A 22,307-nucleotide genomic window follows, 5' to 3' on the forward strand; every position below is an offset into this window, starting at 1 on the left:
AGCAAGTTTGTGGTCGAAGTACAACAGAGATGTTAATCATTTCACTTATTTTAAATTGTTTTATACACGCGATTTGTAGTTCATCATGCTAATGCATGCTCAGGAGAGGACGTCTTCTTCCCAAGGTAAAATCATATGTTGGAAATGGCATTCAGGACGTTTTTTTCCGTAACAGGTGAGTCTGTTGTGCATGTGTGGATGAAATTCATGACTTTGTCAAATATCCGCGATTATTTTAAAACCGGTCCTTATTTGGCGTGAATTTTGTGGAAGTGATCAAGCTCATAGGATTTGTCAGAATATTTTATCCACATTCCCAAGCATATCAAACGAAAACACAAAAGAATACAAATCAGTTGTGGGCGGTGTACCTATTTTCATATGGATTAAATGCCCTCCTATTCCATTAATCCGTTTTGCTAAACTGTTGATGTAACGAGTTATGTTTCATTAGTTTCTACCCATATTTAGTCTGCTATTTGAAATAGCTGTGGAAATATTTCGTCAATTTTCCCGTGTCAACTCTTGACGCGTCGGTTAACGTCGAAATTTCCAACGAAAGAGTTCAAAATGGTTGTGTTTTGACACGAAGAATCTGTATTTTGGGATAATTGTATTGGAATATAGTACAAAACTGGCATTTCCTGACGATTTTCCATGTTTCAGAAGCTATAAGCTGAGTGTGCGGTTTGTGGTTTATTGAATATTCATTAAGGCCATCATTTCCTAGGGAGAAAACTATTTTTATTCAAAATGATGCAATCTAACGTATTTATAGAACTCAAGACCACTATATAACCTACAGTGGCTCACAGCCACAGGAGTCAAAATAGACAAAAACCAAATTCCAAATATAAGGATGTCTCTCCAGATTCGAAACTCACAATTCAAAATTGTCAACTCAGAGTTGCTCTTTAAACAACTCTCGCGCTGGCATAGTCGCGCTGGCATAGTCCATATCACGACGCAGGAAGAATGATATTCTATCGTATGGTTTTCCACACTTAGATTTGTATCTATACAATACAAATTCTTCATCAGTTTCTTTCAGCTTATCAACAATTGTTCCGTCCAGGTATAGAATTTAGTACTCTGCCTTGACTAAGTCCTCAGAATGTGCCATATGCTTGTCTGTTGCGATTTTTAAAAGCCATTTTTGTTGTATTCTTTTTCAAACTGCTGATATACAACCCTTTACCACGTTGTTTTTTAAGTCCAATGGAATCATCATATAGCATAATGCCAATGTTTACTCGGACACTCTCATCATAATCTTCAGCTGGCCGTTTTCTCTTTCCTTTGACTGATCTAAACAAGGGCGTATGAAAGATTAATATTATCGTGTGAGATATTCAAAATGTATGGTTTACTGATAGATCTGAGTTTACGACTATTGTCTTCGTTAGGGACACACACATTATTCCCAAAAATCTACCTATTATTCTATTCCCTTATTCCCAAATCTTTACCCCATTGTTCTTAAAATTTCTTCCGATTATTTTCAAAATTGTTCTCGAAATCGTATTCTGCATTTGAATTTTGAATAATCCAACAAAGACGCCATGTGCAAAACAACTGCCAAAAATTTCATTTTACACAAAGTACTTCAGCTCGGTGCTCTGCAGTCCGAAGACCGCTAACACTGCTGAAATTTGTTTATTACAATGACGTCATGTGGAAAAATTTGCCTATTCTCATTATCAATTCCATTTTTACAATTAATCTCGCTTTCAAAAAAGTCCCCTATTATTCTAAAAGAAATTCCGGAATAATGTGCGTGTCTTACATATTTGCTTGCAGATTAAACCTATACATTTGGAAGTTTAATGTATACTGTATTTCTATATTATTTTAAGATCTTGCTAATCTTGCGCGCGTCATACTTTGTCATACGCCGTACTTTTTCAAATGGTATATTGTTTTAGAAACATACAGATAACTCATGTAATTCCTCCTTTACATGAGTTACCTCCATTCTTGCCATATTTTCCATAGAATCGTTATTTCCACGGAAAATCTTTTACCTCCTTTTCCTCAGTGTTTAAGCTCACTTGTACCTCCTTAGGCTCTATACCAGTATTCAATTTAGATACACTCAAAATTAGCATTTAGCATGGTCTGACAAAATCCTCAGATTTTAGGCGACTTTTACCTTTCTCTTCAATCTTGTATCTTCTTCTTAAAACACACTGTTCTTCTTTCTTTAGTTCTTATTGGAATTTTAAAGTTGAGTTCAGGTTCATGGCCTGATCCTTGGACAAGTAAGTAATAAAATTATCCTGAAAGAAATATGAATGGTGCAAGAGTACAACCTTGAATCTCTTGCCTTCAATCTTTCCATTCCGTTGCCATCTTTTTAACAAAGAAACTCACTTTGGTTTTGTATGATTATAGATTGTATTCAAAATCCAATTGATTTAGTATTTCTCTTGGATGGCTCCGGAAGTGTTGGAAGAAGTCGTTTTGGTTCATTTAAGATGTTTGTGCAGAAACTGATTCTTCGGTTGAACGTCGTTGAGGAAGGAACCAGGGTCGCACTGGTTCAATTTAGTGACGTGAAGGAAACGAAATTTGAATTTGGAATTACCAATTACACGGATGTTGGGGAAATGCTTAATGCAATTGAGAAGATAGAATATCAATACGGGAGCTTGCAAAAGACTGAGATTGCATTGCGACTAGCTGAGACTAAGGTAAGGTCTAATCTTCAGGCAGGGAGACATTTTTTTGGAAGAATCTCTCGCCTAGCATATCTTACGAAAAGAGTTTTACAAGCAGGAAATATTGTTTCCGGCAAAGTATGTCTTTTGTAAAGTTCCAAAACGATGCTTCCTTTCAAGCTATGTTTCGTGGCTGAACTATGCTTTCAATGGTGCCGTAAACAGAGGACGCTTTGTATTCTACTTTAATCAGCGTTTGTTTAATTTAGGTTTTCAATGGTGAAAATACAACAGACAGAGCCTGGGCTCCTAATGTTGTGGTATTGATATCTGAGGGGACGTCGACTTATCCTGTAAAGAATGTTCTACAAGAAGCAAAGCACTTAAAAGCCGCTGGAGTTCACTTAGTTGCTATTGGTGTAGGTAGACGAATATCGTCACCTGAATTTCAAAAAGAGCTGTATTCTCTGGCAAGCAGTCCACAAGATGTCTTTTGGTCCTCAGACGATGATATACTGTACTTGGTAGAGGATTTAGACACAACTCTTTGCCCAAACATCACTGTGGTCTCTTCAGGTATTGGTGTAATAAATTTTGTTTCAGTGTGTCTTAAGCTTGAGGATTAATTAGGTCGTGGTAAAGGGATAAAAAAGTCATGCATTTCCGCTTCTGAGAATCAACTAATGTTTAATCCCTTTAACTGCTTTACTCTAACGAAAATTCCTGTGTCTTTTGCTACACTAGTTGACGAAACAACACAGGTTTTACCCACAACATTTCCAACAATTCCTGACCAAATTGTCACCTCTGTAATTATCAAGACTATGACAGTATGGATGACGTCATATGTTACTGTGCCAGCAATTTGTGAGACATCAATGAGCCCAACCCCGAGTCACACCTCTAGCATCACCTCGAGCCACTCCTCTAGCTCCACCTCTAGTCCCACCTCTAGCCCCACCTGGAGCCACTCTTCTAGCCCCACTTCTAGCCCCACCTCGAGCTACTCTTCTAGCCCCACCTCTAGTCCCACCTCTAGCCCCACCTGGAGCCACTCTTCTAGCCCCACCTCGAGCTACTCCTCTAGCCCCACCTCTAGTCCCACCTCTAGCCCCACCTGGAGCTTCTTCACCTCTAGCCCCACCACGTCAAGCCAGTTTATTAAAGTCACAACAACATCGTTTAAAATCCCAACAGTCGGTAATGTGTTTGTTTAATGTTTCTGGTTGTTTTCCATTCCGTGTCTATTAATAATCTAATCCACTAAAAGTCTTTTTAAAACTCTCATTAGTTCAAGAGAAAAAAATTAAGAAGAAAAGAAAGAATACTTCGAAAAAGGATGCAGGTAAAACAAAGACTATATTAGTCTACCAATATCCCGGGTACTTGTTTCAAGTATTCTTGTTTTGCAGGAAAACTGTTGAAGTGTTTTACGTGTACTTACGATGAAGACGTTTCAAAAGAGTTTTCTATCGATTGTAAACAACTGGATTGTGCCCCCGATGAAATTTACTGCGCAGACGCAGTACTAGAGCATGCTGGAAGAAAATTCGTGCGCAAGAGATGCGCAACAAGTCAGTTTTGTAATACAACCTCGGACCAGTGTGTGCTCGACTTTGGGCATACCGCTGAATACACGGACTGCGGCATTACGTGTTGCGGTGAAAATCTCTGCAATCCTTACAGTCATGCCAACAACGTCTTCATGCCCGCTCACATGATTTTCCTCGTAACTCTAGTCGTGTTGCTGGCAGGAATGATCGTGGACAACCATTGAGTATGGGACAGGCAAGAAAACAATGAACAGAATCGTTTTATTGGGTAGGATAATTCGCCAGCTGTCCAATCTGGTCAAACATCCAAAACATACACTGTTTACTGTTTACATACATTGCATTAAGCTTTCAGTAACATTTATTGAGCCAATAACAATAGTTTAAATTATAAAGAAACATGATAATATGAACACTTGTGAATCAAAATTAGCAACTCAAAAGAGTGTTCTGCTCTAGGCAAAGTAATATATTGCTAAAAGTCAACATCGTTCAAAAACTTTGTATAAATCAGGAAGGTTAGCGACCTGAAGTAAAGTGCCATCTTCAGCGAGATGTTTTGGTGGCACGAGCCCAACACGAAACGCAGGGAAAAGGACGTGTTCAACTGTCCATTTCCAGTTTTTGTCATGACTATTTTCATTATCTTCTTCTCCAGTAAAAGGATCAGGTTTGAACGCGTAGAACAAGCCACATTCTTTGGCAAATGATTGGAAACATTCCTTCTCCTTTTCCCAGTCAACCTGTAAAAGATAATTCTATGAGATATATCCCAGCAATTACTATCATTCATAAATACCAGATGGCTTTATCAGATCTACTGAAAACTGTGTTTTTCTTCCTGTAATCTGTAGTATGACAGGATCGTCAAGTTGTTTCCATTGCTAAATTAGTTAGTTACGCACCTCAGTGGCTAAACGTAACACAAACTTTGGCAGTTCATTAAGATTAGGAACGTAATCATGTAATAAGAGAGGTAATGACTTCAACTTTCCATCTGCATCGATCACCATGGAAAAATAATCGCCCAACATTTCAGATTTCTCTTTCAGGATTTTCACAATGTATTCCGCCAGTTCTTCCTTTGGACCGTCGTTTTCGCTCCAGCCTGAATTTGGAGCATTTAGGGCAAGAAGTGCTAGTTCATAGATAGATGCAGGTGGGTTCAGGTTGATATATCCAAAGTTACCAAATGCAAAGAGAACAATTTGGTAGAAGAACTCTGTGCTAAGGGAAGTGACGTTAGTCAGGTATAGTCCAGTACCATGCTGCATTAAAGCAAACGATTTTTCAACACAACCAACAAATTTATGATTTTGAAACATTTCTTTAAGATCTTTGTGTTCAGCTTCGTCAATCTCATCTCGTAGTTCTAGGACGCTTGCCAAACGAATTTCACGTCGCTGTGGGTAGAGCGATGATTTGTCTGAAGATTTACGCGTTGTGGTGTCTAAAAAGAAAGTAAACACACTCGGATCTCTTGTGGTATAATAACACTTTCACCTCTTTCAATAAAGAATCATGAAACATTTCAACTACCAGAAGTCTCCATTGATGTTTCATCTCCATCTTCAACTTCAATAATTTCGTTTTCATTATTTGAATCAATGACAGAGTCTTCTTTTGTTTGATTCTCAGTCTTTTCACTGCAAGGAAATAGCTCACAGATACTGCATGTGCAAATATATAACATAATAAATGATGACACATCAAGACAAGCTTATTATATGTTTTCTGTTTTCATCAGGTTGAGTTGAAATGTTGTTCAGTATTCAGGTGATAATCCCGGTCAGATCACGGTGTACCTGGTTGTGTGAATCAGCCTGTGCTTCAGAAACTCACCTTGTGTTTAAAACTGCAGTTGATTGAGGTTTAACAAAAGCATGAAGCGTTTGTTCTCTGCTGTCAGTCCGCACCAACTGATGGTCATAGACTCTTTGATTTGTTTTGTTGTTACTGACACTCTCTCCTAAAACACAAATGCAATAGTTAGCCATTTTTTATGTATGGTCGCCAAAACTTTCCCAGTCTACCTACCTGGCAATATATCACTTGTTTCTAGGATTGCATTCGGCAACAACTTCTGGGTGTAATATGTTCGTGAGGAATTACAGCCAAGTAGCTTCTCTTCAAATTGCTTTTGGATAATCTCAATGATGGAGTTTTCATGCAAGAAATGGACTTCGTGTTTTGTTGGGTGAACATTAACATCAACATTCAAAGGATTAATTTCAAGACTCAGGTACACAAATGGGTGTGTCCCTTTTGGAAGGTATGCAGAATATACAGCATCAATTGCTTTACGGATTGCACTAGAATCTACCAAGCGATGATTGATAAAAAGTAGGAATGTCAGTCGCTTCATAGAATAGTTAACATTGGTTATATAACCACTCATTGTAAAGCCATATTGTTGATTGTCACAAGATATCTCAAGAATTTCCTTAACAACATTTGTACCATAAATTGTTGATATATTATCAACAATGCTAGACTGGTTTAAGGTCCTCACATCTCCCAGATTCTGACCATGTTTCTTGACAGTGAAAGCAACCCCAGAATTGTGAATAGCATACTTGCCAACAACATCAACAATTTTGGCATACTCCTCACCAGGGCTTTTTAAAGCTTTTTTCCTTGTCGTAATATTGTAAAACAGATCCTCAACAGTTATCTGTGTCCCTCTGTTGCCTGCACAGGGTTTTGGATCGCTTTTTGGTTTCCCGTCAGAATACAGTGCTTTGTATGCACAGTTGGACTCTGCAGTCTTTGTAATGATTGAAATATGTGCTACATGGCTTATACTTGCCAAAGCTTCTCCGCGAAAACCATACGTTGCAATCTTATTTAAATCTTCAAATTTACATAGTTTGCTCGTAGTAAACCGCTCGCAAACAATGCCCATATCTTCTTTACGAATTCCGCAACCATTATCTTGTATTTGTAAGAACTTGAGACCACCAGATTTTACCGTGACTTGAATGGCGGTTGCTTTTGCGTCCAAACAATTCTCTATCATTTCTTTAACAGCATTCACCGGTCGTTGTATTACTTCGCCGGCCGCAATTCGATTCACTACAGTTTCATCTAGTTTCCGAATTGTTGGCGTCGCCCCTGACGAAGCCGCCATCTTGCATTGGATTTTTTAGCAAAATTGGTAAGTGATGGTGGTGGCATGTGATTGGTGGAAACGATATAGTGGTGGCATGTGATTGGTGGAAATGAGATGGTGGAGGACAACTTTCTCAGGGCTGCTCGGTGAAATCCAATATGGCTGCCAATACAGAGGAGGGAATTTGGAAATCCAGAATATAGCGAAACGTTCGTTTCTTCAACATGGATATGACATCGACCGTTGTTGGCGAGGAAATTGGAGAATTATGTAGTATTTTGATGGATGGAGGAGATCGTTTTGGTGTATCTACTGTCCTTTTTGACTCACACGAGGAGTTGATATGGGTTGGCAATGAAGAGGTGTGTACAGTACATTGTGTTTTGCTATTGCAATATTATATTCTATCATCAATACACTCTAGTTTTTAAAGCATGTAATAAATGGCATACCAATCTTCATTAACAACATTAAACATCTAAGTCAGACTGAATAGAAGTTTCTGTATAGGTGCATGTAGTTGTGTTGTTACTATTGTAGTGTTTCATGTAATATGTTTTCATAAGTATGTACATCCAGCTCAATTTTCCATCAGCTATAAACCCTCTAGATCATAATAGTCTTGGTAACTTCTATGCCTTTCCAGGGACATATCACATCCTACTTTGGTTCAGAGATGCAGAAATATACATCATTTCAAGCTCACGAGAATGAAATCCGTCATTTACTAACAAATGATGCTGGTGTGTTGTCACTAACAAACAATGAGATCAGATTCACAAAAAGACAAGGACTCAAACTATTTAGCCTCAGGTGGGTGTCATGCGCATTATGTAGAAGTCATAATGAACATTTTGTGCAAGTAATAAAACCCAATGGTTTATTTTTCAGTGGTTCGAACATGACTGATATGCAATGTATGTTGCAAAGAGATGATGCAACATTGCTTATTGCTGGTCATCAGGATGAGATATTTGAGCTAGATCTTAACCGTCATAAAATTTTAAAAGAAGTATGTTATTGCAATTCATTTAAATTCCATTAAAGCTACTCTTGTTTAAACAATAAAAGTAAGATTATCACACAAAGATATGAGTAATGAAAAAATACTACAGGATGATTCTCTGGTCACACACCTGACATTTCTGTTTCTTCATATTTTGCATGTAACAAAAAAGAATAACATTGTCACATGTGTGACCAGAGAATCACCCTACAAGTGTTCTCATGTCTGCTAATTTTTAGTACACAGTTGAACCAGGGACTTGTATCATGAAAGTTTCATCAAAATATTTGTGTTGTGGAGACACATCAGGCAAGGTAAACATGTTTCATTTCCTCGTAACATTTCTTGCCGTCCCAGTCAAGGTTGATTTCTTTCCTTCAGATACGTTTAAGAGATCCAAAAAGTTTGAAATGTGAGCATGTTCTGTCTGCTCATTCTGGAACATTGTCTGATTTTGATGTCCTGGGAAATACGCTGATTACTTGTGGGTTTTCCAGCAGGTAGTAACTAACACATTACAGTAATAAACCTCTCTAGTTTAGTCTTTGAAATATATACCACAGTACCTCTTGTGGTTTATCAGACTAGGTCATTTGGCAACGGATCGTTTTTTGATGATGTATGATATGAGAATGTTGAGAAGTTTACAACCTCTTCAGGTACATTTTGCTGCTAAATCTTGTTTCATATGAATGCAAACATGGAGTGTTTATATAAAAAATCAGTTCATTGTCTTTCCTCTTCCAGACGCCAATGCTAGAACCGTTCATGTTGAAATTTTCTGGTACAATGTCATCCACAGTTCAAGTTGCTTCCCATGTAAGTCAATAAAGCATGTTAGTATGTGTTTAGAACATCTGTTGTACAGGGTAATCCAATTAATTCCCTTGAATAAAATTTGCTCTTTATACATTTTATACAAGATTTTTTAATTATTTTTTATGTTAGAGTGGTCAACTGCAGTTTCTTGATATTGGTGGAAGCATGACAGCAAGATCCATGTATGTTTATCACGTGAACACACAGGGAGGGATGCTGACTGGTTTTGACATTTCACCCAATGGTCAAGCATCAGTATTTGGTGATTCTGCTGGTAAACTTTGTTATTATCTTGCAGTGATCTCTAAGCCTCCAGGATTCATTAGAATATCCTCCTATAGGTGTGGTCCATCTTTGGGTTGACCATGGCATGGAGCATTTGAATTTTAATATCTATTCAAGACCAACAAACTTTGCTGATGAGGTGAATGACTTTCTTGTATCCCTACTGATCTAAAATGTAATTCTTGCCTTAACTCAAATTTTTCATTTGTTTCCAGATTCATCATTCCCATCCATTGGCAATTGATGATGACAGTGTTCCATATTCCTCATTCCCTCTTCCTCACTGCAGGTAATGGATTTAAGAAGCAGGCCTGTATATTAACAATGTATTAGTCACAATTTGATAATCATTAGTATCAATTATCAAGTAATTATTAACTATATAGAGTATCAATTAGTCAGAGTAATCTATAAAATTGCAAATTATTGCATGAAGATTAGTCATTGAACAACTCTCATGAGGACCTCATTTTCATGATTTTCCAGAGCCCTCCATATTTTTCTGTGTTTTTAGTGAACCATTGCTTTCTGACTGGCCAAGAAAATTCTTGAAACGACGGGACAGGTAACGAGAGTCGAGTGAATAATTTCATTTTTCATTTCTCAGAAATTAATTTTCATTTCTAAAAATTAATTTTATTTCCCAGACCCACTCCTCCAATCGACCCGGAGATATTGAGAACGATGGTAATGAAAGGTTTCATAGGACAAGCTCCTAACCCTGGAAATCGGCTACGAAATCAGGTTGAATACTTCATGTCTTCTTTCTGAACAGAAGCATTTCAGGATTTGATAGTTTTTTTTAAATTATTATCCAGGTTCCTGACATATGGCTTTCAACAAAACAAAAACGTCAAGTCCCAGAATCTCCGATGAACAGAGGTGAGAATAATTCACATCTCACTAAAGCTCTCGTTTCGTTTCGCTGATAATTTGTTTCGTGAATATCTTCATATAGAGAAAAATCCTTTTTCATTCCTTGTGCCAAAAATATACCGACGTGTGGAGATGAGATACTCCAAGTTAGGTACGAATATTAATGATTAGTTCTGGGGTATACTCAATATTATTGATTATGCGAGTATTGATCAATATTATTGATTAATCTAGTATCGTGATAGAATATGTGTTGATGTTCTTTGAAAGACATCATCTAAGCGTGATTTTGTTTTTTGGTCACAGCATAAAACGTGATAAAACATCTTTCTATGCCAGGTGTCGATGATTTTAATTTTCATCATTATAATAAAACGTCATTTGCTGGTCTTGAGATCCACATTCCTAATGCTTATTGTAACTCCATGTTACAGGTAAGAAATATTCCTCGCTAACAGTATTTTGGGTTCTGGATGTTTCGTAAAAGTTTGACGTGTTTTATGAGAGACAAAAACAATCTGAGGTTTGATTTTTTAGATATTCTACTTTCTGGAGCCGCTCAAAGTTTCTCTTCAAAATCATTTGTGTAAAAAGGAATTTTGCTTGGCTTGTGAGCTGGGATTTCTTTTCGACATGTTGGATCAATCCTCTGGTCAAACCTGTCAAGTAAGTCTCAATGAAAAACAATGTCAACTTTAGTATCTCAACTTAAACCTGTTCTTCTTGTTTCCTCCCAGGCGAGTAACTTTCTTCGCGCGTTCCGCACATTACGAGAGGCCTCGGCACTAGGTTTACTGCTGCCTGACACGGATGAGTCCCTGGGACGAGTGAACTTCTCTCGGCTGATTCAAAGTTGGCAGAGATTCGTTCTGCAGCAGCTTCATAGGGTGGGTGAGACTGAGAATGAATGAATTATTTGATGCTTTAAAAAGTAAGCAACAGTCTGCGCTTTTAGACCACGAGAGAGCTTATTTTATTTCGTGAATGGAAAGTGTGGATAACAGAAGAATTTTTCCAGCTTAATTTGATTTCTTTAATCGTTTCAGGATACAGAAATTAAAGAAGAAATGGGTGAAGAAAAGGAAATAAGGTACGTGCTTATTATTTTTAGTCAACTCTTTCTCCTGGCCTGTAGTAAATTGTCTCATATTCGCCAGATTTCAATCACATATGTTCACAATTTTTATTTCGTTTCTTTCCTCGTTTATAGGGAGACGTCTGTCATCAACTCGTTATTTGGATGTGAAGTCCAAAGAACAAGTCAGTGTAGTCAATGTGGCGCCCAGACCACGCGGGATGAAATCACTTTACTGACAGCTCTGGCTTATCCTGACAATAACGAAAAACGTATGTAGTAAAATTAGTTTTAACACGAGAACCCTGATCTCTCGAAGAGAACTGTTTTCTTTGTCTCCTGAATGGTTAGATGATTGAGATGAGATAAAACGAGTGAATATTTCTCTTCCAATAGAAGCCGTCAGTTTTGTGAATGTTTTGCAGTCCAGTTTACTTGGTATCCAGACGAGCCCAGCGTGGTGTGAAAATTGCAATAAATTCCAATCTACGGTAATATTGTTATGTTTTTCTAGAGAGGGTAAATCAGTTATGATTTTGGGCACTTTACTTGATTTAGAATACTTTCTAAAAGTTTCAATTTCGACCGTATCACAGACTGTGTTTCACCGAGGTTTAACCTGGGATGCTGTCCTCTGTATATTTCTAGATTCACAGTAAGAATTTGAAAAGATTACCAGACGTTTTAACGATAAACTGTCAAGTTGATGCAAGCAAACATAAAGAATTTTGGAACCAAAGTAATGTTAATGTACGTACATAATAACTGAGGTTGAAGATTGAGCATGAAGTGAGGAGGTTCAGACGTTGATGTTGGCAACTTAACTTGTTTTAGTTAGAAGAGAAGAAAGCGATAAACCCACCTTCTCAAAACACTCGATCAAGTTCAAACATTCCTTGTCGTTTTGGAGATGGCTGTACACGACCTGGTTGCACGTTCCGGCACCCAAAAGATGAAGAGAAGACTGGGACTGAACCAGGGTAAGTGACACTCAAATAACGACTGAGATTTCTCCAGTCAAGGTGGCTAATAATCAACAAGCATTCGTCACCTCTCACTGTCCATTTTCCGCTATTTCGAGCGCTGACTGACCTGTCGTTTTTAGTCAAACTCTGATTGCATTATTTCTTTTCTAGACCGATTTTTGAAAGTTCTAAAGAAGATTGTAAACTAACCTGGGTTCCATTCTCTTTGAAACTAAGAGTAGCGAATGACGGGACATTAGTTTGCTCAGAATTGGTGCGTGTAATGTTATCTTATGTGAGCAATTAAGACAGGGTGAAAAAAATATTGGTATTGTCTAAAGTTTTTAAGCAAGCGTTAAATGTGAATTATTGATGTGAGTTGCTTGTTTATCTCAGGATTCTGTAGAGGAAAGTTCAGAGGACGCTGAATACATTATTTACGATCTCAAATCATCAGTTGCTCATATCCAAGATTATAATTCACCCGGCAACCTCGTTGCGATGATAAACGTGGAGAAGTCGTATTGCAAAGAACCAACGGTATTGATTTCTTGTCGCAACTGAATGAATTCCGGCCATATTATAACTTTCGAAAGTTAACAATATTATAATGCCTCTTGTGTAGACTGATCAACACTGTGGTTGGCATCTTTTCAATGATTTTGGAGTTTGTGAAATTAGCCAGGTACATATGAAAATATTCTTTCCATGAACTGCGTTTATTTACTCTCCTGAATGTCAACCTAAAATCATTTTATTTGTTTAGGCAGAAGCGGTTGAGTTTGATTTGTCGTGGAAAACACCGTGTGTTCTTCAGTTCGTCCGTAGAAATATGAAAACAGACTATGATCTTAACGGTATTGTATGGATGACTATGTTTAGATACGGTGCTAGCGAGATTTTCCCCTCCTCTCTCTCCCCACACGTATTATTAACGGTGGCTATTCTTTCAACTTCAGTGTTTCGCGCTATTGATAAACAGATGATACTCGCCGATGTTTCCCTTGCTCAGCGCCACAATCCATCAACACAGAAAACGTTCACACCTCTTAATCTAAACGAAGTAGTACAAGAAGGATTTGTCGTTGGAATCGATTGTGAGTTCGTCACATTAAATCAGGTAAATTTAGCCAATTTCGGTAGATTTGAGTGAATGTTCTTTGTGTGTTCAGAATGATGCATAGTTGTTGCATGCAAGTGCTGTTGTTTGTGACTTTGTGCCCATATTATAGTAGATTAGTTTGTGATTGTATTTCTTTCAATATTTACAGGAGGAATCTGAAATAAAGAGCGACGGAACTCGTTCAACTATAAAACCAAGCCACATGAGCGTCGCTAGGGTCACTTGTATACGAGGGTGAGTTTGCGGAGTTCACATATCATTGTTCCAGATGAACCCTCTCTCACTCCTAAATAACCCATAGAATCCAGAGGGGGAGATCAGAGGTGGGGGATTGGGGAGTGCAGGCCAACTGCAGATCTATCTCAGAGTCAAGCTAAATATTTACTGTAAAAATTATCATCTTTCTAGCGAGGGACAATTGAAAGGAATTCCATTTATTGATGACTATATTTCTACGTCTGAACAGGTATGGTAAATATTTTTAATCTTGTGGATATAAGTTAATTCATCTAACATCACTCTCCAATCAAACTTAACCGCTTTATTCTTCCAGGTCGTGGATTACCTCACGGAGTTTTCTGGTATTAGTCCTGGTGATCTGGATATAACGATCTCTACCAAGCATCTTACAACATTAAAAACAACTTATTTAAAACTAAAATACTTGTTACAGCATAACGTGCTGTTTGTGGGACATGGACTAAAGAAGGACTTCAGGGTGCTAAATATCATGGTAAATTTTGTGTATAATTGTGCAGTATATATCATTCACGAGGTTTTGATTTTTAATTTACGTTTCATTTAAACGAATTATGCTTTTCCAGGTGCCAAAGTCGCAAATTGTTGATACAGTTGAACTGTTTCATCTTCGACAGCAAAGATATATTTCGCTACGGTTTCTCGCCTGGTATTTTTTCGGTGAGTTTTATTCTTAGGTGTACTGGCTTGTATAAACTTTTCAGAGTGACAGTTGTCTGTGGTAGATTGTAATGATTATGAGTGTACAGGGAGAATACGTTGGATAGGATCAGAGGGAGCCAAACGAACGGTTGAAGCCTAGTTTCCTGTTAATAATCCAAGAAGGTATTGATTGTATATGTTTTGTGTCGTATTCAGGTATAACAATTCAGTCAAACACCCACGACAGTACAGAGGACGCGTGTACGGCACTCAGGTTGTATCAACGTTATAAAGAATTGATGCAGAAAGGTGAACACGAGTTTCATGGAACTTTAAATCGACTGTATGAGACTGGTCGAAGTTTAGGTTGGCAAGTCGAAGACTGAATTTAAATAAGACTGGAAATTGGAATAGAATGTAAATAATGTGTAGAGATGTTTTATAGTAAAAGGAAATTCATTCGCAAAGTAGATTCCTTTATATGTAGCCACTTTCGCGCGTTCAAGAACGGAGAAAAACGAAAAGAAGTTGTTGGGTTTTAGACATTTTTGACAGGATTTTGATGTTCCTAAGAAGGACTGTTGGTAGTGATGGCGCGAAGGAGTCTGGGACAGTAATGTGGAGCCATATTGATTTTATATAAGGGTGGATGGTATGAAGATATCGATTATTTCTCGTGTTTTTGTAGTATTTCTTTGTGAATTTTTGTTATTTTCTTCTCATCTACAACACCTTTAATATCTTGCCAAGGTATTTCAGCAAGCTGACACCAGATAAGTTCGTTGAACGAGCATCAATTATTGTGCCACATTGATAAACTATCTCTACTGTCCGACGATGTCTGCAGCTTCAGAAAGTAAACGAAGCAATAGAAAGGCGAAAAAGAAGCGATCTGCACAGCAAACGAAGGAAAGTCAGACATCCAAAGTGAATGCAACAAGCAAGGTAAGAGATTTTCCTTCAAAACTGCATGTTGCGAGTACAAGCACTATTTCACCAGAATCAGAGGTCCTTGTGTTGTTTATAAAGTCGGACAAAATCATATAAATTTGCTTCAGGACTTTAAAAGACCTGCGTTTTTTCGGTGCTATCACTTTTCCCGATTTTTTTCTTTTATTTTACCTATTTTTTAATCAAACATACAGCCAATTGCAGGATTTATTTATGTACGAATATTGAAATGTACATTTTTGCGTGTTTGTTCATGAGTATCTCTATATATGTCATTTGATACAGGTAGTTGTTTTGAACTTTAAACAACCGATAAAAATGCTTTGTAGAGATCTGGGTTATGGATATATGTCTCGAAGTGTACATTGTCAAATATTTAAGGTTATGAAAGTCACATTAGTTTGAAAATATTATTGTTCTCAAATCTTACGATAGCGAGTAATGGGTATATTTTCTATGTTTTGTTATTTTACGAGGTCAATTTTTCCATTAGGAATTTATCAATCAATTATTGAATGCAGTGATTTCTCGCATTTCAGTTAACACCAAGACAAATTCTACCCTGGATTGTGTTAAATTTTCATCTTTGCTTCATTGGATCAAAGCACAAATACCCAGAGGGCATCCCAAATCCCTATATATTTTAGAGAATACCTCCCTCCCTACAGAGTTTCAGCTTAGAACCAGTTATAAACTGATGTGTGAAATATCTTGTTGTAATTTATAGAAAACTGGACCTTTTGCTAATGCAGGTTTAGATGCAAGTATTGCATTATCTCAGGTAGACAATTGTTGATATTTATCATCAAATAATTTTCTTCACTACAACACATTTTAATATGAACAATTCTACTAAATATTGTGTACATTATTATACAATGTTATTAGGTTGTAAACAAGTCCAGTTTCACCCCATTTTTGGATGGTGAAAGGTGCATTTTATGTCATCAAGAGAGGCCGACCATCACACGAAAAGGTGGCTGACTTTGTTTTCTACAAAGTTAATATGATAAAATTACTTTTCCCAGTGTGAGTTTAATTGAGACTAATCTTTCACATATTTTTTGACAGCAGAGAACCCTAATGCTGATATTTTGCCTGGTACACAACAATTTGTTGATAAGGTAAAAAAATATGAATTAATATATTATATTGGAACAATATGTTGTCTGTTAATCTATATAACTGCTCTAAGTATAAGTTGTATAACATCCAACTTTTTTATCAACCATGAAAGGATATAATCTACCAATGTGTGTTGTTAATTATAATTTTAAATATTTTCAAGTTACCACTATGGGTGTGTCCAGAATGTCGTAAGAGAGTTGAAGAAGATGAACAGAAGACTGGATTGAATACACTGGTATGGTGCTTTTCATTTCTCTAAGTATTTGATCCTTGAAAGATAACATGTTAATATAATCCTGATGATGTGATATTATAGAATAATGATATGCTATTTCAACCATTGGATGGTGTAGCTTTGAACTCATCTGTGTCTGAAGGCATTCCTAATAAAGATTTATGTAACTGTCATATCTGTTCTGGTAAAAGGTGGGTGAATATCACTCTGTCGTACATGCCTAGGCATTTTGTAGTGACAACTATGTCCTAAGAGCAATTCTCAACTATTGCACAGGCATTTGACAACAATCTTTACCACTGTAATAAATCATGTGTGATTTTTTTTAAAACCAGGCATTTAGTCCCAGCCAAAACTAAAGAGTTTGGAGAGCTACAGGTAATAGCCAATATTTCATAATTTTGCTACCTTCAAAATTCAAATGTATATATGTACTAATTGTTAAAATGTGAGTGTATCTATGTATTTATTTGCTATGCGATTTCATGATCGAAGGAAGCGCATAAATAAATTGTTTTGTTGCATCAAAATATTTTTCATTTTCAGTTTTCATGGTTTGAAGTGAAACACTTTGTAAGATGTGTTTACAGAAAAGCTGGTACAACCTTAGCAGGTATTGTGAAAATTATATTTCCTTCCTTATTAAGGAAGCCCTGTCTTCCATAAAACTTTTTTACATGATGATAATGATTTTCTTTCATGTCATTTATGTTAAATGATAGATGATGATAAACTAACCAAAACTTCACTGGACATTGATAGGATGAAGAAACATACTAAGAAGTATTATATATTGATTTTATTTCAAGTGCTCGCTGTTGCCCTCTTAGTAGTTGAACTATTTATGAGCTTGTAATTGAGAATCATACTTAATATCTGGCTGAATTTTTAGTGCCTAAATTTGTGTCCCAAATGCCACCTAAATAGATTGTCTCAGCTTAATGCCCCATGTCTCCGCTATTATACCAAATAAGATGGGATGAAGATAATTCATATTGAGTATATATCAAACTGGCATGTTATTTCTTTAGATTGACTTCACGAGATTCTTATCAGCTCTATGAAAGATTAGAAGCTCAAACAAGGTATATAAAGTCTTTCTTTAGAGAGATAGAAATTTGTTTCAGCATAGTAATTGCCTTCTTGTCATCTCTCAGGGAGTACTTGACTGAAGTTCGAGTGAGTCTTATCAAGTTTTTCTCATCATCTTTCTCAAACACTCCACAACATGCGAGAGACTGTGTCATGACATTGCTGGAGGAGTATCAATCTCTGTGTGTTGCCATTGATATACTCAAACCATTCTTTCAAAAACTTGTGAGTGGATTGTTCATATCTCCTCTTTCATTGAAGAAGAATCAAGTTTATGACAAAATCTTTGCTTTTTGTTTCAGGATTCAGACTACTTAAGCTGCTTCAAATGGTCCTGGGAACTCATGAACAAAGAGTTATTTAAAGAAGAGATATTTAACGACTCTGTAATGCGTGTTAATCTACCTTTGCTGTTTGAGAGATTAGTCAGGTTTGTAGTCTACTGGGTTAGTGTTAAATTAAATTGTCTTTCATTTCTTTTTATTTCATTTCATTTTATTTCATTTCATTTCATCAGTTGTAAAGTAATGGTAGTCAATGTTCTTGCTTCTTAGAGTGGACTTTGTTAATGTTATTTTTTCTTATTCAGAGGAAACTTGACTGGACCATTGCATGGAATTCCTGTATTAGACAGAACCAACAATCCTAACGCTGATGTTATTGAAAGGTCAGCATTTCTTGGTTTTTCCACATATGATTTGTTATCCATCTTAACGTGTATAAACTGGTTGTGAACAGGTTTCAAGCGTTGACATGGGAAATGACCGAGGCAGATAACTGTTGGTTGGTTGCTGAGCCGCTGAGGGAGAAATATGATGAAGAAAAGGTAAGTGAAATGTGAAAGAGGTTGCTTGTGTATCATTATGCTGAATTTCATCGTCGTTTCTTGAATAGAATTTACATGAAAGAGAAGAGTATGAGAACTGGGACGAATGTTTGAAGGTAAATAAGTTAGATTTGATTGATTTTAGTTTATTGATGTGATGGAACTAACATTGATTTCCACTTCTTGACAGGAAACCAAGCAAGAGAAAGACGGAGAAATGTAAGAACAATATAGAAAGTTATTTCTTATCCTTGACAACCCATCCATTTTCTTCGCACTGTCTAATGACATCCTCACATTAAATGCGTTCTTTTCTTTAGCTGCGGTTGTGAACAAAATCACCTCACGTCACCACATGATGCCCAAAGTTCCTTATTATCCCTTAAACGTTCCCTATCATCCACGTCGTCCTCCAGCTCACACAGTTCCAACCAGTACTGCTCGAGGCATGCGCAAAATAGTTCAGGTGATAGCGAGGATCTTTCCAATCCAACCCAACTTCTACCAACAGCGTTGTTTCTTAATCGTTTGACTAATTCAAAGTGTGCACCATGCATCCGTGAAGCTCTTCATTCATTTTGCTTTGATCAGGTACGTCTTCGTTTGTTCAATTACTCACCGACTGTTTTCAAACATTGAGGTTAAAGCTTTTTCCTCTAACGACAACCTGCCATCAGGGCCCAAGTTATCTGTTTGTTTTCTGTGATTCAGAACACGCCGTCTACAAAATGTCAACACGAAGAACATGGTCTACCTTCTTCACCAAACAGCAAACTATCAGGTTGCAACAACCACAGCTCTCATGATCCCTTCTGGTACAATCACGATACGCCTCCCCCGGAAACTGCGTCGTCCATACAGAGTTTGGTACTTAATGGTAACTCACCAGGAGGGGGTCACTGCAAGAACCACGCTTGCTGTACCGAATGGGATAACGATGATGAGAGAGACGATAATGGATATGATGATGATCATGAAGGACACGATGGGTGTCAGGAGCAGCATAAAGGACCTTTTACACCCAATATTATGATCCCAGGTAAAGTTGGCTTTCTCCTGAATTTAAATATAACAACAGTGGTGTCTTATTGCAGTAAAGTCCAGAACAGAAGTTTCGCATAGTTTGAAAGTTTCATCAATGAAGCCTATTAACTATTATTGAATATTATGGATTGTTATTGAGTTCTTAGGTTCTGCTTATGATTTATTTATTTGTTAAAATGGATTTTTCTCGCGTGTTTCACCCCAGGCAATGACGTGGATGTCGAAGCTCCTCCATCATCACCCTCGAGTGATCGTAGCGTGGGAGATGGTAGTTCTTGTGACACTCCAACTAGTCGAAGCTCTTTATCTGAAGATGGCAAATCAAATAATGGAAAATATTGTGATTGTTGTTACTGCGAATTCTTTGGACATGGCACTGTAAGTGTAGGAAGATCTTTCTCTGAACATGCACTCCAATGAAATATCTTTGTTATACTGATTTATCCGCTTTCCTTTCCAGCCACCAGTAGCTCAGACCAGCCACAATTTTGTTGAAATAAGAGAAAAGTTAAGATTACGATTGAAAGAAAGAGGGAAGAAGGTAAATGAACTCGGAGAGATGAAAGACGCACAGATTTATCTGTATTTAAGAATAAACTGTGTGAGGGTGAACTACACTGCACGGTAGACAAGATACAGCAAGTATAAATATTTTTATTCATTTTCCAGCAGACTTCGGAGTTCACAGATCATCCGAAAGGCCTCAGTTGTATCGCCGACACTCGTTCTGTTGATGAATTACTCACGTATATCAACGGAGATAAGAAAACACAAGATGTGACTCAAAATATTCCAATCAAATCTAGTTCAAAGGCTGCGAAACGACAAAGACAGAAACAAAAAAAGGTTAATTGAAATACTTTCTTTTATTTCTGAAATATATGATGCAATAAATATCGTGGTATATAGCAGTGTTTTCGTTCATTTTAGGCAGCGGAAAAGGTGGTTTCGGTGCCTGAGGCAAACGACAAGGGATGTTTATTAAACAAGGATGAAATCATTTGCGAGAAACCACCATTCTGTGAGGAAAAATGCAAGAAGAGTAACAGACAAAGGCAAGCTGGCAATAACAAATCACAAGAAGATCTAACAGATAAAGAAAATGCTAAGAATCATGAGAAATCTTTAACGAACGATTTGAAACAGAATACGAATGCTCAGAGATACCCTGAGGATGAGAAACCCGCGGTAGAAAAACAGAGGCCTGAGACTGGGAATCATTTGGATAAACGAAAGAAAGGCAAGGATAAAAAGATCCCGATGAATAAGTCGGATGCCGAAGAAAGACGGGTCATTGTAAATGGGCAGGAGTCGTGTTCTTACGTGGAACATACGCGAGGTTCGAGATTGCCGGTACGTGAGGAAGCTGAACCAAAGCATTGTGGGGAGGAGGCTGCAGCACAGGAGAGCCAAACACAAAATCAAGGAAAAAAGACAAAAAATCGAAAGAAGAAGAAGGGGCAATATTTAGGTTAGACACGAGGAAAACTAGGAAGAGAATGAGTTAAAATACTGACTTATTTATACAATGGATACAACTTATTGTACGTGCATTTTCCTTTGCAGATGATGTGTTCCTCCCGAAAGAAAACCTTATGGTAAATATTTGCTTAGAGAGAGTTTTAATTCAAATTATAATCTTAAGTCCAGACTGGTTCAAAGTTACTTATTATTGGATAGTAATTCCCTGTCCAAAATCCACGAATATAACGGAATTACTAGCTACATTGGGTAATTCGTTGAACGTACTTGATTTTTCCTAGAACGGACATAATGTTGAAGTGGATGAGGCTGAACGAGAAGTCGAAGAATTCAAACGGTATGAAACAAAATATAATCAAAACTGATAGTTTACTGCATGTCCATTCAACTCTCATTTTATCATCACGTCTCATTTTCATTCTTTGACAATCTCAGATTCTGCGCCAGTGTTGCTCCAGTAACAACGAAGCTCAAATTACCTGCAAATGTCAACCTGAAAAACCTCAATCTGGGTGTGAAGAAAAGCTGACTATTTCTCTGTTGGACAGCAATTAATGCACGAAGACTGTTCGTGTAATAAAATATATTAATTGAAGCTGTTTATTGTTTTACTACAATACGTATTTCGTTTTTTCTTCCGCAGAACTCTTCTGAGCTGTCAGATGACTCATGACTGGTTGTGGTTTTTCATAGTTATCAATCAGTTCACATAGTTATATTCCTCAACCTAATAAGGAGATGATAAATGTCATAACCTGACCATCTCGGGCTTTCCTACACATTTATACCTTTTGTTTTTCTCAGCTCTCGAGCGGGCGATTACTTCAAACGTTTTATCAGGCAGTGCAGCTCAACACTGTAGAGAAACCTGTCCATTGATTCATCCCGTGAACAAGTTGGTGACAACTTGAACGGGTTAGTGACAAACAACTTGTTCCAACCTGATAGTTTTAAGACATGTTGGATCAAGCTTGTTAGAAGAACAGCACCGTTGACAGCAAGTTGGGTTCTTTAGTTCCTGTGATTCTTATTAAATTGTCGATCGCTGTTCGACCTGCCTTCAACAAGGTGGACTAACTGTGGTGATAGCCGGTCAAAACCTGATACTTTTTTCATTCGTGTTCTTCCGTCCAGTGAATAATTAATGATGGCTAATTATAAGGTCGAAACGTGTA

The 22,307-nt window shown here is 37.2% G+C and overlaps 4 protein-coding genes across 6 annotated transcripts; 3 read left to right on the top strand and 1 right to left on the bottom strand.

Annotated features, from left to right (window-relative positions):
- The first annotated feature begins 96 nt into the window (after positions 1–96).
- On the top strand, positions 97–4,442 carry LOC114515918 (mucin-17-like). Its single transcript, XM_028535236.1, has 7 exons — positions 97–175; positions 2,208–2,261; positions 2,395–2,693; positions 2,930–3,236; positions 3,405–3,860; positions 3,952–4,005; positions 4,073–4,442. The coding sequence occupies exons 1-7, from the start codon at positions 136–138 to the stop codon at positions 4,435–4,437; spliced, it is 1,575 nt and encodes a 524-aa protein (XP_028391037.1). The 5' UTR covers positions 97–135; the 3' UTR covers positions 4,438–4,442.
- A 114-nt stretch (positions 4,443–4,556) lies between these two features.
- LOC114516266 (DNA mismatch repair protein Mlh1-like) lies at positions 4,557–7,366 on the bottom strand. Its single transcript, XM_028535692.1, has 5 exons — positions 6,251–7,366; positions 6,056–6,182; positions 5,753–5,859; positions 5,119–5,663; positions 4,557–4,956 (listed from the first exon to the last, which is right to left on the bottom strand). Exons 1-5 carry the CDS (start codon positions 7,341–7,343, stop codon positions 4,696–4,698), a joined length of 2,133 nt encoding a protein of 710 aa, XP_028391493.1. The 5' UTR covers positions 7,344–7,366; the 3' UTR covers positions 4,557–4,695.
- A 103-nt stretch (positions 7,367–7,469) lies between these two features.
- LOC114516262 (PAN2-PAN3 deadenylation complex catalytic subunit PAN2-like) lies at positions 7,470–14,835 on the top strand. Its single transcript, XM_028535686.1, has 32 exons — positions 7,470–7,687; positions 7,972–8,138; positions 8,217–8,337; positions 8,571–8,645; positions 8,713–8,831; positions 8,915–8,990; positions 9,079–9,150; positions 9,280–9,424; positions 9,492–9,574; positions 9,651–9,724; positions 9,950–10,000; positions 10,083–10,179; positions 10,254–10,317; positions 10,394–10,462; positions 10,651–10,745; positions 10,849–10,977; positions 11,049–11,198; positions 11,358–11,401; positions 11,522–11,658; positions 11,783–11,877; positions 12,035–12,136; positions 12,221–12,366; positions 12,523–12,625; positions 12,748–12,891; positions 12,977–13,036; positions 13,118–13,208; positions 13,311–13,471; positions 13,623–13,708; positions 13,883–13,940; positions 14,028–14,207; positions 14,299–14,392; positions 14,591–14,835. Exons 1-32 carry the CDS (start codon positions 7,550–7,552, stop codon positions 14,758–14,760), a joined length of 3,396 nt encoding a protein of 1,131 aa, XP_028391487.1. The 5' UTR covers positions 7,470–7,549; the 3' UTR covers positions 14,761–14,835.
- Positions 14,836–15,007: 172 nt separating this feature from the next.
- LOC114516263 (protein FAM193A-like) lies at positions 15,008–22,256 on the top strand. 3 transcript variants are annotated; one of them, XM_028535689.1, is made up of 25 exons: positions 15,008–15,319; positions 16,053–16,106; positions 16,214–16,301; positions 16,397–16,449; positions 16,614–16,688; positions 16,770–16,879; positions 17,024–17,066; positions 17,235–17,301; positions 17,411–17,471; positions 17,720–17,773; positions 17,846–18,005; positions 18,083–18,210; positions 18,370–18,447; positions 18,519–18,606; positions 18,675–18,722; positions 18,797–18,825; positions 18,927–19,197; positions 19,318–19,645; positions 19,856–20,028; positions 20,111–20,191; positions 20,323–20,496; positions 20,581–21,121; positions 21,217–21,248; positions 21,414–21,469; positions 21,568–22,256. In XM_028535689.1, the coding sequence occupies exons 1-25, from the start codon at positions 15,212–15,214 to the stop codon at positions 21,659–21,661; spliced, it is 2,994 nt and encodes a 997-aa protein (XP_028391490.1). In that variant the 5' UTR covers positions 15,008–15,211; the 3' UTR covers positions 21,662–22,256. The 3 variants fall into 3 exon arrangements, with proteins under 3 accessions (XP_028391490.1, XP_028391488.1, XP_028391489.1); XM_028535687.1 differs by having other exon boundaries at positions 20,320–20,496; positions 21,568–22,255; XM_028535688.1 differs by having other exon boundaries at positions 16,400–16,449; positions 20,320–20,496; positions 21,568–22,255.
- The last annotated feature ends 51 nt before the right edge of the window (positions 22,257–22,307 follow it).

The sequence above is a fragment of the Dendronephthya gigantea genome, unplaced genomic scaffold, assembly GCF_004324835.1.
Source record: "Dendronephthya gigantea isolate DGI-Jeju-01 unplaced genomic scaffold, DenGig_1.0 000005F, whole genome shotgun sequence".
Lineage (NCBI taxonomy): Eukaryota > Metazoa > Cnidaria > Anthozoa > Malacalcyonacea > Nephtheidae > Dendronephthya > Dendronephthya gigantea.